The following is a 17,451-nucleotide window of genomic DNA, read 5'->3' on the forward strand; positions in this document are numbered from 1 at the left end:
ATAACCTACAGCGGTCAGCTGACTCGCTCTGTACGGAAGAGGGTTGTTTTTTTTACTTAAATTTAGCTGAAGTTTTGCTTTATCTGCACTTTAAATGTTCTTATTTTTGTTCCGAATGAATAGCAGCTGATGTAATTAAAAGCGTGTAGTGTTTGGAGAAACTGAACCCGCCGGCGCCGTTACATTTGTATTCTAACAGGTAAGCTGCATCGCCAATAAACGACAGTAAACAGTGTTCCGTACAATTCATTTTATCCTTGATTTTTTATTAGATTGTGTTGTTTGATAAACACGTAAATACTAGTTGAAAATACGTCTCCCCGTCTACAAAAGAAAATAAGAGACAATTTTATTCTAATAATACAAACCTTGTTGATAAAGTTGAACTGCGTGTGATGTACGGAACACTGTGACCTGTTTCTATCTTTATTTCAATAAAACATAAACTTTAAAAGTCAAAAGTTTACATACACCTGCAAGGACCTTTACAGATTTCTGCAACTGTGTCTGTCTGTGACTGAATTGATATTTCTATTTTAAATATGCACTAACGATAATTAGGGAGAAAAAGTTTCATAAAATGATAAATCCACAGCTCTTTTTTATAATGCACCTAAAATGCTTTTAAACTGCATCTAACTGTAATAGTTGTTTGCTTCAGACATTTGTGGTAAGGTCACAGGTTAGGTTTCCTTCTCAGGACTCGTGTAGATCATATTTGTGCAAGCAAAGCTGCACACAGTACACAGTAAAGCACCACCACAACTACTGTCAGGTTTCTTCTAGATTCATTTCTTACTGGTTATTATATAAGTAGTTTGGTCCGAGAGCTTGCTTCAATTATTTATATATACACTGATCAGCCAAAACATTAAAACCACCTCGTTGTTTATCCTTTGTAGTTCTACAATTACTGACTGTAGTCCATCTATTTCTCTACATACCTATTTAACCTGCTTTCATCCTATTCGTCAATGGTCAGGACCCCCACAGGACCACCACAGAGCAGGTATTATTTAGGTGGTGGATCATTCTCAGCATTGCAGTGACACTGACCTGGTGGTGGTGGTGTGTTAGTGTGTGTTGTGCTGGTATGAGTGGATCAGACACAGCAGCGCTGCTGGAGTTTTTAAATACCGTGTCCACTCACTGTCCACTCTATTAGACACTCCTACCTAGTTGGTCCACCTTGTAGATATAAAGTCAGAGACGATCGCTCATCTATTGCTGCTGTTTGAGTCGCTCATCTTCTAGACCTTCATCAGTGGTCACAGGATGCTGGTCACAGGATGCTGCCCACAGGGCGCTGTTGGCTGAATATTTTTGGTTGGTGGACTATTCTCAGTCCAGCAGTGACAGTGAGGTGTTTAAAAACTCCAGCAGCGCTGCTGTGACTGATCCACTCATACCAGCACAACACACACTAACACACCACCACCATGTCAGTGTCACTGCAGTGCTGAGAATGATCCACCACCCAAATAATACCTGCTCTGTGGTGGTCCTGTGGGTGTCCTGACCATTGAAGAACAGCATGAAAGGGGGCTAACAAAGCAAGCAGAGAAACAGATGAACTACAGTCAGTAATTGTAGAACTACAAAGTGCTTCTATATGGTAAGTGGAGCTGATAAAATGTACAGTGAGTGTAGAAACAAGGAGGTGGTTTTAATGTTATGGCTGATCTGTGTATATATTATTGCATACAATCATACTTCCACCATACAGAACAGGTGGAAGCAGACATGGGATGAAAGCATCCTTTGGCTTCCTCTAAATATCTTTTTGATTTGTGTATCTGTTTGTGTGTGTCTATGAAAAACTGACAGAGATGGAGTCACTGTGGGATCCTTCCCACTTCCTCAGAGCTTCCTCTAATGCGACGAATTCTACTGATCTGACCTATGGCTTTGTGTCCTGTGCGGTCTCCGTCGTCTTCTACGGCAGCAACTTTGTCCCTGTGAAGAAAATTGACACAGGAGATGGTGAGTTGCAAATTGAATGTGAAAATGATTTGGCTAAATTAAAGTTATTTTTTATAGTATAATTATAGTGCTCTCTCCACATAAGACGGGCTTAAAATTTTTATTCCTATGGGAAATTATTTACCCCGTTATGATTGCCTTTTGGCGCTCAAGTGGTCAAGCGCTCGGACTGTTACACTAGCCCACCACTGGAGAGATACTGGTTTGAAAATAAGCAGTGCGAAGTGCTTTTGGACTTTCTCACGGACAGACCACAATGTTTCAGGATAGGACATCACACCTCCTCCACTCTGATCCTGAACACCGGTACCCCGCAGGGCTGCGTGCTGAGCCCCATGCTCTTCACCCTGTTCACGCACGACTGCACCCCAATCCACACCTCCAACACAATAATAAAATTTGCTGACGACACCACAATTGTTGGCCTAATTACAGATGGTGATGAATGTGCCTACAGGGATGAGGTGAAATGTCTGGGTGAATGGTGCAAAGTCAATGACCTAGTACTTAACACCTCCAAGACAAAGGAGACCATCGTGGACTTCAGGAGAACAAAGAGTAGTGGAACGTGTGGAGAGTGTGAAATTCCTAGGGGTCCACATATCCAACAATCTAACATGGACACAGAACACCTCGTACCTGAACATGAGAGCACATCAAAGACTCTGTTTCCTGAGAAAGCTTAAACAGGCTCAGCTTCCTCAAAAACTCCTGGTGAACTTCTACCGCAGCACCATCGAGAGCGTCCTCTCCAACTGCATGACTGTGTGGTACTCAGCTGCACAGCCTCAGAGAGGAAGGACCTACGTCGGGTGGGCAGAGCGGCGGAACGTATAATCGAGACCGAACTCCCCAACTTGGACAGTGTTTACAACAGCCGTTTACAGAACAAGGCCGACAGCATCAGTAAGGCTGCAACACACTCTGGGAACTATCTGTTTTCCCTGTTACCATCTGGGAGGCGGTACAGAGCTATTCCTGCTCACACGAATAGACTGAGAAACAGCTTTTTCCCAAGAGCTGTGGCCTCCATCACCCCTCCCAACACCTCATAGACTGTGAACTTGAACACTGCGTATTTGCACATCTTCTTACAACCATTCTCTCACTCAAGCATAAAATCATCATTTCTGAAACTGAACTGGTATCTCCACATAGCACAGTCACTTTATATATTCATATTCACCCATAATTTATTTTATTATTTATCTTGAAATCCATACTTTTAAATTGTACTGGTTATTGTGTAAATATCCATATGCTTATGTAAATACGTTTGCTTCTTCTTTTTTATCTTTCGGAGAGTGTCAAACAAAATTTCGTTGTACGCAAGTATAATGACAATAAAGGTTCTTCTTCTTCTTTAAGCATGCTTCATGATTTCATGAGCTTAAAGACCTACAAGAACAGAGATCCTGCAGTGCAATCAGCATATTTAAGTTCAATATAAGTTTGTTGTTCTAAACATAATCCAAAAAGTTTTGCAGTAGAGGTTTATGGTCATGTAAAACAAAGATTGTATTATTTGGTGGATGGTGGTGGTAGTGTTATGCCAAAATGATCTCAGTGCATGTGTGATCTGTATTTAATAGCTCTATAATTTAATAAATCCTGGCTTGCTCTTTTAAACCTGTGTGTTTGTATTTTAGGGATGTTTTTTCAGTGGGTTCTGTGTGCAGCTATATGGACGGTGTCTTTGATTGTCAACCTCATTTTAAAAAGTCCAAAATTTTGGCCTCTGGCCATGCTGGGAGGCGCCATCTGGGCTACAGGTAACATGATTTCAAGATAAACCATGATATGTTTTATTATTATTATTATTATTTATCAAAAATAGGCTCACCAAAAGGGGGGCATCTTTACATGAGTGTTTACGGTTTTGGAAAAGAATGTCCAACAAGTGATGTACATGTGATATGGATGTGTTTTACTGTGCAGGTAACATCACAGTGGTGCCGATAGTGAAGACGATTGGTCTGGGTCTGGGCCTTTTAATATGGGCTTCCTTTAATCTTCTCATAGGCTGGGCCAGCTCACGGTAAGCTAAAGCTTCTGTGGTTTAACATTGTTCAGAAATTGTATTCCCTTTATAAACGGCCATCAGACTAGATCTTCATACACACCAGCCACTACACACACTACAAACCTCAACCAAACCATGCCAGCTCCTCTGTGTATTATACTTTTTAACAAGGTTACATATTTAATCAGGGCTATTTTGTGCCCATTAAAAAGTACATGCAGCACTGGTCTCTTACCATGGCTGGAAAGAAAACCAGTAACTTTACACAGGCTTATTGGCTGCCCTTTAAGAAAGAGGCTCCTGTTATTAGACCAGTTCATTCATGAATGGGTGCAGTAAAAGTAGCCTTATTTATGTGGCCCGAAAAACAGTTATGGAAATAAACAACAACTTGTCCCTTACAAGTCTTTGGCGGTGTTTAAAATAGTATACTACATAATGCACTCAGTATATACTGCAGACTGCATACAGGTCGCTGTATTACCATGCAGTATAGTATTGAGTATGCAACAAAAGCAAACCATACTGCATTGGCACCTTAACAAATCCAAGTTTCCGCTCCTTTAGGAATGTTGAAACTGGACATTTTGCATGATGGGATGAAGTACTGCACAAAGATAGTTATTACTGTAGTAGTAGTAATAGTAGTTCATCATCTGGGTATCTTTCTCGTACTGGAAACAATAACTTTGGTCGCATATTGCATATGAATTACTGATTTATGGCCCTGTTATGACGTGAGCAGTATGTAGGAGGCTATTTTGAATACAGCCTAAAACTTTTGACCTCAGCTGTCTCTATGAAAGCTCACATACACACATTGTGATTTCTGCCGTGTTCTCAGGTTTGGCTGGTTTGGTATCGAAGCTGAGACCGTCGACAAACCGACACTCAATTACTGTGGAGCTGGGCTGTGTTTACTCAGGTAACTCATTCACTATATTACCAAAATTATCTGGACACCTCAAAACCATGGACATAAATATGGAGTTTACCCCAGCATGGCTTGCTATCGACCATCCAGTTCATCCTAAAGGTGGGGTTCAGTGGGGTTGAGGTCAGGGCTCTGTACAAACCACTAAATTTCCTCCATACCACTTCAGTTTAGTTTTTTTTTATTTCCTTGTCCACTTTGGTGACATCTAGCTGCCTCACAACCGCATTCTCCGACAAGTGTGAAGCTGCCAGCCAGGACCATGTTACTTTCTGTTACTTACTGTTGACCCAGCAAGGGGCAGCAATCCTGAACAAATCTCCCTCCCATTTTGCAAGCCCGACCAATTTTGTCCTTTGAATGCCTGGCTAGTCTGGTAGCACCACTATACTGTTGGCAGTGGTCAGAGAGTGTACAGTATTGCTGCACCACCTGAGCACTCTGTCAGAGCATGTCTAACTTAATAGAGCTTGCTTTGTGCACGGGGACACAGTCATGCTGGAACAGGATAGGGCCTTCCCTAACTTAGTGACTGATAATCAGTAGTTTTTACCCTTTTCTGAAAGTCCTAACCACATATTTTCTTGTTCACACAGTGCAATCGTGTTTTTCTTTGTCAAAAGTGACATTCAGAGGCCTGCATCATCTGAAGAAACACCACTACTAATAGAGCAGGTATGTTTTACCACCGCTCTATCTTGATCAGGGTCTTGATCACACCCCGGACGACCCAGAAAATCACAACAGCTCAGCTGAAGTCAGTGTTTAAGAGTCCACAACATGAAAGAAACAAGTTACAACCAGGACTCTTGGGAAGGTAGCATGGAGGAAACCACTCCCAACTAGAAGAAACAGCAGCACTCATCTGTCATTCACAAACAACAAGCTCAAACAGCATCTCAGAAGCACGTCATACCAACTGTGACGGTACTGAAGTGCTTTTCTTCATCATGACCTGTATGATGGACACATTCTTGAGGAGAACGTGAGGTCATTTGTCCATGAGCTAAAATTGAGGACTAGGTGTGTTGAGATTCAATATACGAAGGAAGATCAAATCTGAATGCTCTAAACAAACCGAACGTAGGTTTTGCGGTGATCAAGTTGAAATCCTTGACCTGGACCTGAAGATGCTGCTGCCACACTGCAGACAAACACTAATAATAATCTAAAAATCAGTCCATTTAGGCAATATGGAAACAAAAGGCCGTTGTTCTCTATTAAATATTAAATCCTGTTTATCCCAGTGAACAGTCTTGTTCCAAAGTGCCGTTCTGTTGATTCTCTTGCAGACACTGAATTCCGACACTCAAGCCTTAACCGACGTGTCGTGGGTAGACATGTTAAAGCCTCGCACCAAACGCTTTGTGTAAGTATACACATTAACTACAGCCATAAAAGACATAAAAGGTTGGGCACTGATGTTGGACAATAAGGCTCCCAATTGACATTCTGAAAATGCTCAGTACGTTTGAGGTCAGTTGCCACAAACTCATTTATTAAAAAGTAGTGTCCAAATGCTTGAGCATATATTTTGTAATATTGCTTTTTTAATCTTATCAACTGTTAAGGCAACATTTAGCATCAACAATTGAACCAGGCTTACTGAAGCTGTGCTGCATTTTTGCTTTTGTTCTGATGTGTTTTGTTTTGTTTATCTAACTAACGCTTCTGTTCTCCCTGGACAGCGGATCTGGACTGGCTGTAGTAGCGGGACTCCTCTACGGCTCATCTTTCATCCCGGTGCTTTACATTAAAAACCGTGCAGCCCATAACGACACCAGATACAGTGAAGCCAGCCAGTTCGGTAAGACCAGATCACCAGATCAGTGTTTAATTTTGTGGAATATAATTCTGTGGCTAAATGTACACGGTATGCACAAAAGGCTGGGGCTTGGTGGGTAGCACAGTCGATTCTCAACAAGAGGGTCCTGGGTTTGATCCCAAGGTGGGCCGCCCGAGTCCTTTCTGTGTTGAGTTTGCATGTTCTCCGTGTCTGCGTGGGTTTCCTCCGGGAGCGCCGGTTTGCTCCTACAGTCCAAAGACGAGCAGTCAGGTGAATTGGAGGCACTAAATTGTCCATGATTGTGTTTGATATTGAACTTGTTAACTGATGAATCTTGTGTAACGAGTAACTACCGTTTCTGTCATGAATGTAACCAAAGTGTAAAACATGACGTTAAAATCATAGTAAATAAGTAAATTATCTGCCGTGGCGCCCCCTACTGGGAGCAGCTGAAATGAATCATTCATTGCGCTTTTGTTCAAGTGTTTTTATACACAAATAAAAGCAAAGTGGTTTGTAATCGTGCGTAACATCACGGATTTCATCATCTGTTGCTTAAATCTACTCATTTATTTGTGTTTTTCAGATCTGGATTACGTCTTTGCTCAGTTCAGTGGGATCTTTCTCACCAGCACTGTGTATTTCTTCATCTATTGCGCCTTTAAAAAGAACAAACCACAAGTTTTCCCCAGAGCTGTACTACCAGGTGAGACAAGAATGTGATGAGCATTTTAAGTAGAACAAACATGGTTGTCAAAGGTATGTGGACATCCCGTCTAATTCTTGAGTTCAGATGTTTCTGCTACTTTAGAAGAAGACGAATGCCTTTATTTGTAATATATATACATATACAAATGTACAGTACAATGCAATTATTTTTCTGCTTATCCCAGTTTGTTTGGAAGCTGGGGTCAGAGTGCAGGATCAGCCATTGTATGGCGCCCCTAAAGCAGACAGGGTTAAGGGCCTTGCTCAAGGGCCCCACAGTGGCTGCAATCTTCCGACTGATAGCCCAAAGCTTTACCCACTGGGCTACAACTGTGCGTTGCCCCTCTGCACAAAGTCCTTATAGACTTGATTCGTCAAGCTTGACGAGGAATAATAGTGACCTGCACAAAGCCCCAATCCCAACCCAAGTGATCACTGTTGGACTAAACTGGAACATCAATAGTGAGAAAGTCCTTTTTGGGACACAAGTTCCCACAGAAAACTCTATATTGATGCCTTTGGTTTGGATTGCTCACATACTTTTGGTCAAATGCGGTAGTGTACTGAGAGAAGCACAATATGTTCACACACTAAACCCAGTTATTCCGTCCTGTGCAGCGTTTGCTTCCGGGGTCATGTGGGGTGTGGCCACATGCTGCTGGTTCCTGGCCAATCACTACCTGAGCGCCGTGGTCAGCTTTCCCATCATCACTACGGTAAGTTGTGCATTTCTTTTCACTTGAATGAGATTTATGGCTTGCTAGCAAGAAGGAAACAACAGGCAGCCAAACGAAAACATCAGTGCTCGTCTGAACATTGCAGGAAATCACCTGATGATCCTCAAACAAATAAAAATGAACATTTCTTTAGTGTGTTATCTCTGACAATAAGCAAATACAGGATTTTATAATCAGAACATACACTGTTAACACTGTACGGCCAAAAGTAAAATAAATTACATACTTCTGACTTTGTAGCAACAATTTAGGGAAGGCCCTTTCCACTGTCAGCATGAATTTGCCTCTGTAGAGGCAGCAGCAGTTATGAGAAACCCCAATTTTGAAGCTTCTTTCACCAAAATGGAACACAAATGGTATCCAATGTGGGCAGAGGGGCGGAGACAGAGAAAGTATTTGTAAGCGTCAGTGATGACAGTATCATGTACGTGTGTTGATTTGTCAGTGCTACACTTGTTTTTGTTAACAGGTCCCTGGACTTATTGCTGCTGTTTGGGGTGTTGTGGTTTTTAAAGAAGTGAAGGTAATTTCATTTTATTCATTGATTCAATGAACAACTCTTAATTTTTTTTCATTTAATTTATATGTTTTATGAATACAAGATGGCACAGTGGCTCAGTGGGTAGCACTGTCGCCTCACAGCAAGAAGGTCCTGGGTTTGATCCCCAGGTGGGGCGGTCCGGGTCCTTTCTGTGTGGAGTTTGCATGTTCTTCCCGTCTCCCCTGCATGGGTTTTCTCCGGGAGCTCCGGTTTCCTCCCACAGTCCAAAAACATGTAAGTGGGGTGAATTGGAGATACAAAATTGTCCATGAGTGTGATATTAAAAATGTGAACTGATGAATCTTGTGTAAAACATGACATTAGCTCCCAGGTGGCGCAGCGGGATATTCCGCGAGCACACCAGCACCGAGATTCTGAACTCTTCGGTTCGTAACTCGGCATTGCCACCGGTCGGCTGGGCGCCATCTGGCGGAAATAATTGGCAGTGCCTGCAGCAGATACTAATTGGCCACCGTATCTGCAGGGTGGGGATCGGACTATATGTGTGGGTGGGTGGGATCTTCATATGCTGTGTAAGGACGAGGCGCCTGTGCAGAATGCAGGGACGAGAAGAGGAGGTGCTGTGCACGTGTTGGAAGAGGATGCAATCGGGTATCCCTCAGCAGCGGAAGACAAATTGAGTGTGCTAAATCGGGAGGAAATGCATAAAAAAAAAACATGACATTAAAATTCTAATAAATAAACCCCCCCAAAAATTTATAAGTAAATTAATTAATGTGTTTATCATTATACAGCTGATTCTTTGATCTGTTTTTTTTTTTTCCTCTATTGATTGTTGATATTTATGAAATGGATGTTTTTCTTCAGGGATTGAGGAATTACCTGGTGCTTGTTCTGGCGTTCTGTCTGGTTCTGACTGGAGCGTTACTGACTGCTTTCTCCAAACTGTGATCACTCACCTGCACCGACTGAGGGAGACGACACAACAAACCAGATCCTACATTTAAAATCTGTTCTAACAATCTTATAATCTATTTTATACCTCTGATTCTTACTGGATTTATGGTTGTTAACAGCAGAAAAAAGACTTACACATCATGAAGGAAAAATATTTTATTAAGGAACAAGTGAAGTACATTATATGGCTAAAAGAATGTGGACACCAAACCATGAGACCCCCGCTCATTACCCGCCCCCCCCCCCCCCCCCCCCCCTTGTCTTTACTGCTATTACGTTTCTGCTACGCTTTCCACAAGATTTTGGACTGTATGTGTGGGAATTTCTGCCTAGTCAGTAGGGAGCTTTGGTCAAAAGTCAGTCACTGATGTTTGATAAGGCCTGGCTCGCATTCCGATTCATCCAAAAGTTGTTTGGTGTTGAGCTCGGGGCTCTGTGTACGACACTGGAGTTCCTCCATTCACATCAAATGCTTTTTCACTTTGTACACATAGGCACAATCACACTGGAACATTTCCAGTTTCATTTCCCACAGTGTAGGAGGCGTACAGCTTTGTTATGCATCTGTTAGGAATGGGTGTGGCTGGACGTGGCTGAAACATCTGATCCCAGTACCTGTATTTAGATCCGATGGCCACATACTTTTTGCCTATAGTGTACTACAACTAGAAGAGCAATAATGTCATATCTCTGTACCTTAGGGTAAAACGTGTACGTCTGTCAGTTGTTTTTGTGCCAGTCTATGTAACGATGTACTGTGATCATTCTGAACTCATTTTTCTACCATGTTTACAGCAGGAGCCTCGTTTTCTAGTTGCACTTTAATAATTCATAAGATGATTTATTTGAATTTCAGCGGAGAAAGACTAAATAAGTGAGCACAATAAATTTATATTTTTATTCACGTCATAATATCAGAATATTTAGATGTTTATTCATTTTTAGCTTTTTTTCTTCTTTTCAACCCATTCCAGTTATATCTCTCCTGTCACTGTCGCACTGGTGGGCTAGTGTATTTTACACGTCATCACTTTTTCCAAATTCTTTCCTGTAGTTAAATGAATATAGTGAAAAATTTTGATGAAACACATCATCCTTCCTTTCTTCTTTTTCCTTCCTCTCCCTTCTTTTTAATTGCCTTCCCTTCGATCCATCCATCCAAACTTTTCTTCAAATTTATATGTTTTCAATTCACTATTACAAGTAATTTCATATAACTGATTTCCCTCAGGAACAGAGGAATTAGTTGAACTCTACGGTGGTGCGCTCGTTTATTAGACTGAAGGACCATTTGAGTACCTTAAAATTTAGACATTTTTTCTCCACCCTTTTAGTTATCGGCCCCATTACTGAAAAAATATGCAAAAATATGTCTGTGGTTAATCAGCTCAAAGTCCCATTGAACATATAGCAGACATTGAATTTTTAATCACAGTGAATTGCTGGTAATTTGCAGATTTGGATATTTTATGACATCTGTAAACCTCTTAACAATCATTCTCACTGCATTAGGATTGTTACAACTCCTCTAACAAATTGCTCTATTTGCTCTATTTTATTCATGTTCTCTCTAATCCAGGATTTTTCAAACTTTTTTCAAGCAATCCACAGTTTATCCATGATTTTTTTTTTTATGCGACCCAGGCAACACAATGCATCCTACTCTCTCTCAGATAAACATAAAACCTCCTCAAGGGGGCGTTTGCGTAAGTTTATTTAATTAGTATTATTTTTAACATTACAACATTAATTAGTATTACAAAAAACAAAACCCTGCTCTAATTTTCACCATATTGACAAAGTATTAAGCTGTTTGGCATGTGCACCCACATATTTATACCCCAGTAAAACTCTAAACTTCTGAAGGGTTTATGGGCAGCAACATCCCTCCTGGTTACTGAGGTCACATCCATTCCTAACAAGCGTTTAAAATAAATTATTTGCTTCCAATTTTGTCCCCACAGTTCAGAAAATGGCTTCATGTTTCTGTGTGATACTGTCACTGCACACTGTGAGATCCATGATGACATGCTTTGATGAGTTTGCTTTAAAGAGAAACTCCAGTAGTTTGCCCAGAGCCTTGACCTCAGCCACAGTTAAACACTATTGGGATGAACAGGGACGTTGATTGCGAACAAGGCCACACTTTTGACTAAATGGGCACACACAGAGTGGAGACTGTTATAGCTGCAAAGGCATGATGTAAGTCCATATTAGTGAACATCCGGCCAGCTCATATGGTTTACATACGTCAAGCCAAATGGTTGCTGGGTACGACAATGCAACTCTGTTGGTCATGGGGATAAAAAAGGAAAGGCAACAGTTTCTGTTCTGAATCCACAAACTGGAGGAACGTTTGGTTAAAATGTCTGGAGGAAGTTAAATCACATGAAACATTGCTTCATCACATGTGATCTCATCTTTAGTGGCATCACAGCTTGGAAAGTGTTGATGTGTAACTGGTGGGTTGAAAAAACAGGTAATTATATAATAAAAATAACAATTGTTTGCACACAGATAGCACATTCAGTAACTCAAACTGAAGTCTAATGAAGGCCAGAAATATTTGACCACTAGTCAACATTCTTCTATTTTTTGCTTGTTCTTAAAATGTAATACCGTGTATCTGACTGATAATCAGGAGGTTGCTGAATTGATTGCGTAAGAAAAGCTTTCCTCTCTGAGTAGGTTTATAATCTCAGTTCCTCATTTGTAGCTCATATGAGACCGAGTTACAACACCATCCTTTCTAAATACAGCCAGGACGGAGCACAGAGCTCCAACTGACCTGTCCATCTGAGTTCTATGGCTGCGAATCCAGAGATGAACATTCAACATGATCCTCCTCATTATCAGAATGTACACACGGTGAAGGACATGCATGCCGGAGCTGTGCAGAACAGACGTAAGTACAACCTGCTCTGTGTTTACTGTGTAGTGTGGCCACAATGTCATGCGTTACATGGTCAAAAGTATGTGGACACCTGACCGTGAGTGTGTCTGGCATTCCATTCTAAAACCATGGGCTTCATGACGATAGCATCCTCCACTTTTCTGTTTGTGGTAGTTTAAAGTGTCTAAAGTGTGGGAATCTGTGTCTAGCTCGGCTTGGCATTCTGAATGATTCCAAAGGTGTTCAGTAGGGTTTGGGTGTTCAAGGCTCTGTGCATGTCTTTGTGGTCCTTGTGTTGGGCACAGGAGCACCGTCATGCTGGAACTAAAATGGGACCTTCCCTAAACTGTTGGCTCAAAGCTGAAGGCTTTTATTTTATGTAATTGATGGGGGCAGCAAGGTGGGCCGGTCCGGGTCCTCTCTGTGTGGAGTTTGCATCTTCTCCCCGTGTCTGCGTGGGTTTCCTCCGGGAGCTCCGGTTTCCTCCCACAGTCCAAAGACGTGCAAGTGAGGTGAATTAAAGATACAAAATTGTCCATGACTGTGTTTGACATTAAAAACTTGAACTGATGAATCTTGTGTAGCCAGTTACTACCTGTCCTGTCATGAATGTAAAATGTGATGTCAATCCTAATCAATAAATAAAACAACAGTTTTGTCCTGGTCGGGGTCACAGTGGGTCTGATTCATTGTGCGAAATGCAGGAAACACCCCAGACAGGTCACCAATGCATTACAAGGCAAAAACACACACACTAATTTTAGTAGCTCCAATTGGCCTGATTGCACGTCTTTGGATTTGTGTAAGGAAACCGGAGCTCCCAGAGGAAACCCACACAGATACAGAACACAGAAAAGACTGGAATTGAAACCAGGCCCTTCTTGCTGTGAGGTGACGGCGCTACCCATTGTGCCACCATGCCATCCGTGACTGAAACCCCTAAACTCAATCATTTGGAGGGGTGTCCACATACTTTCGACCATATTGTGTGCTGTTACCTGTTTCTGATATTTGCTTCAGGTCTATGAGCTGACACGGAAGATGTAGTTGTACTAAACCCTGTGTTGTTGTGGTTTGTAAGCAGGAGCGATTAGGATTGCTGGAGTGTGTGTCGGTCTGATGTTTATTCTTCAGGGAAGTCTGAACATCATCCTGAGGCTGTACTGTAAGCTCCTCTCATTCAGATATGATACACTCACCGGTGCTTTAAATTGTGATTGTTTACATGTGCAAATCTGTTTCTGAACCTCTAGATACGTCTCAGGTGAATTCAGATCCTGTCTATTCAAGCTGCGACACCCAGCCGACGTATGGAAGCCAGTTACAGTCCAGTTACGACAAACTGGTGAACCAGAGAGATCAGATACAGAGGCAGAGGGATGAACTGCAACAGCAATTAACCAACCTCAGTAAGTCATTTCCTGTTTTTATAGGTATTTATTTATTAGAATTTTAACGTCATGTTTTACACTTTGGTTACATTCATGACAGAAACGGTAGTTACTCATTACACAAGATTCATCAGTTCACAAGTTTAACGTCAAAAGTCTCCAATCTCCAATTCCCCTCACTTGCACGTCTGGGTCTGGGTGTGGCTCTCCGTACACAAAGCTGATCCATATATAAACTCGTCTTGTGCAGGTGAAAAGATGCAGTTGGCTACTGCACACGTGTTGGTGGGGGCGTGTGTTAGTCACTGCTTTCCTCAGCCAAGGTGGAGATCAAGATTAGTAGAGAGGAAGCGTAATGCAATCAGGTAATTTAATAAGACTAGATTGGGAGGAAAAAAATCATTAAAATCTCAATACCACCATGATGTTCCTTAAGAGTGTATGTAAAATGTATACTTCGAATGAGCATTAGCAGTTAATGTTTATGTATTAATTTATGGAATTTAATACCTTATTATGATGTTTAAAATGCAATAATCCAATCTGTGCACAGCTAAAGAGATCAATAAGCCAGGATGGAGATATTTTAAATCCAGCATTTACTACGTCTCTACTCGGAAGATGACCTGGTCCGAGAGCAGAAAGTACTGCCAAGAAAAAGAAGCAGATCTGGTCATCATAAACAGCCTTGATGAGCAGGTGAGGCGTTTCGCTACGACTGAGGGCAGGAGGGATATTAATCTGTGTAATATGAACTGTTAAGTGTTAAATTGGAATTAATACAGTGGTAGTGCGAACCGTGCAGCAGGAAAATTACCTTAAAGCTGCACTCTATGGCCAACAGTATATAGACCATGAGCTTTGCCTCTATAACAGTCTCTTCTGTTCTGGGAAAGCTTATCAAGTATTAGAATTTCTACAAAGTTTATAGTGCTGCAAAGTCCCTTTCATTAAAACACAAGCATTATGACTTATTAGTAAAATCAGACACAATTCTGGCCCCATTTAATCCTTCATTTGGTCCCAACAGGATTTGATTGAGATGTTGAGAAGAGGTCAGACTGCTTGGATCGGGCTTAGTGACTTGGCAACACAAAATCGCTGGAAATGGGTGGACGGTACAACGCTAACCACCAGGTAAGAAACCAGACTGCTTATATTAGTAAACTACTTCTGATTAAAAGCCATCTTTGAGGTAAACAGAAGAGGCTTCCACTGTTTTCTTTACCTATTAACCTTTTATTGACTCTGACAGTGGAAATTTAGGGCTGGAGGTGCTTTGAAACCCCTTTATATCCTCATTCAGATCCAGATCCTTATTCAGCTCCTCAAGGGGTTTTATTACACCAAATTTTGTACTTTCATTACACCAAATTAAGCTGATACATTACAAAACACCCATGATGATCGATGCTCAACCTGCATTGCTAAGACTCTAAACTGGGTTTTTGCAGTGGTGAGCTAGCGCCCTCTACTGACAATTGTTATTATTATTTTTCCCTTTTTCTCTTTTTTAGCGCGTCCAATTGCCCAACTGCGTCACGCTTCCTCTCCACCAATGCCGATCCCTGCTCTGATTGAGGAGAACGTGACACGTGGGCAGCATGCCGTATGCATCTTATCACCTACACTTTGATAAGTGCAGAGCGCAGCTAAGCGTTGTGTACGGAGAGACCCACCCTGAGAGCACTCTTTTCTCATCTCTGTGCAGGTGCCATCAATCAGCCAGCAGAGGTCGTAAGTGCACCAGTCATGAGAGAGAGACCCCATCCGGCTTAGTGTCGCCCATATCTGAACAACAGGCCAATCGTTGTTCATGTGGCCGCTCAGCCTTAGCCGGCAGGCAGAGCTGAGATTTGATACGATGTATTCGAGATCCAGCTCTGGTTCCAGCGTGTGTTTTTACCTGCACTACCCCTCTACTGGCAGTTTTTGACCATGCTGAGTTGATTAAATTCTCAGACTTTACAGAAGTGATCAAACACTTGCACATGCTTCCAGCGCAGTTCTACAATTTCTGTCATTAAAAGTCATTAAATATGTGGTATCTGGGTGCACAAACTTTTGCACTCACCAGTTTAACGAGAATGTTCCTCTGGCTCTATAGAAAATGACTGGGATGTGATAACGCTTCACTTCACTACAGTGTGAATGTCGTCCTGAAAGTCTGCAGCTTTGATTGACTAATTCTTGGTTTGCTTTTAGCTTTTGGTGGACTCAGGAACCCAACAACTATCAAGGTTCAGAGGACTGTGTTACGACCGGCTACAAACCAACAGACGACAGACCAGTGAAGGGTGTCCTCAACACATGGAATGATGAATCATGCATTGTTACTTATGTGTGTATATGTGAGAGGAGAATTTCCACTAAATAAACTATGGATTTAAGCTTTTTTTCTAAACGTATTAGTGCTAAACTTTTATTTTCTGTTAGCCTGTTTTTGCATGGCATTGTGGAACTTTCTGCACCACCAAGTTTCTGTGTGTATTTTGTCAAGCCAGCAGATTTTGAGAAAACCCAGAACGTGTTGCAATCAGAAAGAAACAGACTCACTCAGCAACAAACTGTTGGCACCTCAACAAAACAGGAAGACTCGCTGTTGAAGTACCAAGGAGGTGAAGCTTCACAGGGTCTTTCTGCCCTCAAACACTGGTGGCTTTGCCAAACTCAAACTGTCAGCAAGCATATTAGCTTTCTGTGCCATCTGAGCACCCCACAATGAATCAAGAAGGTAAATCACACCAGCCCACTACTGCTGGGGTCCAGGCTTCAAATCCCCAGCAGTGCTAGGGGCCTTGCTCAAGTGCCCAGCAATGGCAACCTAGTAGTGGTGGGGCTTGAACCAGTGACCTTTTGATTACTAGTCCCGTACCTGAACCACTAGGCAACAACTGGCTACAACTGTTTAGACTGAGGCCACACTGTTGCTAGCATCATAAAATACATCCTACATCTACATTTTGGACATTTAGCAGACGCTTTTATCCAAAGTGACTTACAGTCTAAGCAACTGAGGGTTTTAGGGCCTTGCTCAAGGGCCCTGACACTGGTGGGGTTTGAACCAGCGACCTTCTGCTTGATAGTCCAGTACCTTAACCGCTAGGCTAAAACTACCATCTTACATTTTGGTATCCTATTTAAAAATAGTCCAAACTAGAGGTGAAAAGTTAGACTGACAAAATAACACCCCTAAACCCAGCCACCCAGTCTCCCCCACCACATACACACACTGAATTCATACCGGAATTGAACTGCATACACACTGGATTAAAATGGGGGACGTGTCACATAGAAATCAGAAGTGCTAGGTGCTACATTTTATACACCTGTGGCAATGGGAATGAATTAAACACATGAATTCAATGATTAAAAAGTGTGTCTTAGTACTTTTGGCCATATATTATAAATGTTGGGGCCTGGGTGGTGCAGCAGATTATTACGATCCATGTTCAAGTCTCAGTGGGACTGGGTGTGCTGGGACCCTGACCAGGATAAAGTGGTTTATGACCCAAGCAGAAGACATGATGTGTTGGA

At 41.9% G+C, this 17,451-nt stretch overlaps 2 protein-coding genes across 3 annotated transcripts; both read left to right on the forward strand.

Annotated features, from left to right (window-relative positions):
• The first annotated feature begins 22 nt into the window (after positions 1–22).
• tmem144a (transmembrane protein 144a) lies at positions 23–10,542 on the forward strand. Its single transcript, XM_063008647.1, has 12 exons — positions 23–199; positions 1,828–1,983; positions 3,633–3,755; positions 3,922–4,021; positions 4,851–4,931; positions 5,537–5,615; positions 6,233–6,309; positions 6,629–6,747; positions 7,313–7,432; positions 8,053–8,150; positions 8,641–8,694; positions 9,541–10,542. Exons 2-12 carry the CDS (start codon positions 1,830–1,832, stop codon positions 9,622–9,624), a joined length of 1,089 nt encoding a protein of 362 aa, XP_062864717.1. The 5' UTR covers positions 23–199; positions 1,828–1,829; the 3' UTR covers positions 9,625–10,542.
• Positions 10,543–12,246: 1,704 nt separating this feature from the next.
• Positions 12,247–16,318, forward strand: LOC134326596 (C-type lectin domain family 17, member A-like). 2 transcript variants are annotated; one of them, XM_063008760.1, is made up of 6 exons: positions 12,247–12,535; positions 13,605–13,688; positions 13,777–13,932; positions 14,468–14,613; positions 14,945–15,051; positions 16,120–16,318. In XM_063008760.1, the coding sequence occupies exons 1-6, from the start codon at positions 12,436–12,438 to the stop codon at positions 16,289–16,291; spliced, it is 765 nt and encodes a 254-aa protein (XP_062864830.1). In that variant the 5' UTR covers positions 12,247–12,435; the 3' UTR covers positions 16,292–16,318. The 2 variants fall into 2 exon arrangements, with proteins under 2 accessions (XP_062864830.1, XP_062864831.1); XM_063008761.1 differs by having other exon boundaries at positions 12,249–12,535; positions 13,608–13,688.
• Positions 16,319–17,451: the final 1,133 nt, after the last annotated feature.

The sequence above is a fragment of the Trichomycterus rosablanca genome, chromosome 14 (assembly GCF_030014385.1).
Source record: "Trichomycterus rosablanca isolate fTriRos1 chromosome 14, fTriRos1.hap1, whole genome shotgun sequence".
Lineage (NCBI taxonomy): Eukaryota > Metazoa > Chordata > Actinopteri > Siluriformes > Trichomycteridae > Trichomycterus > Trichomycterus rosablanca.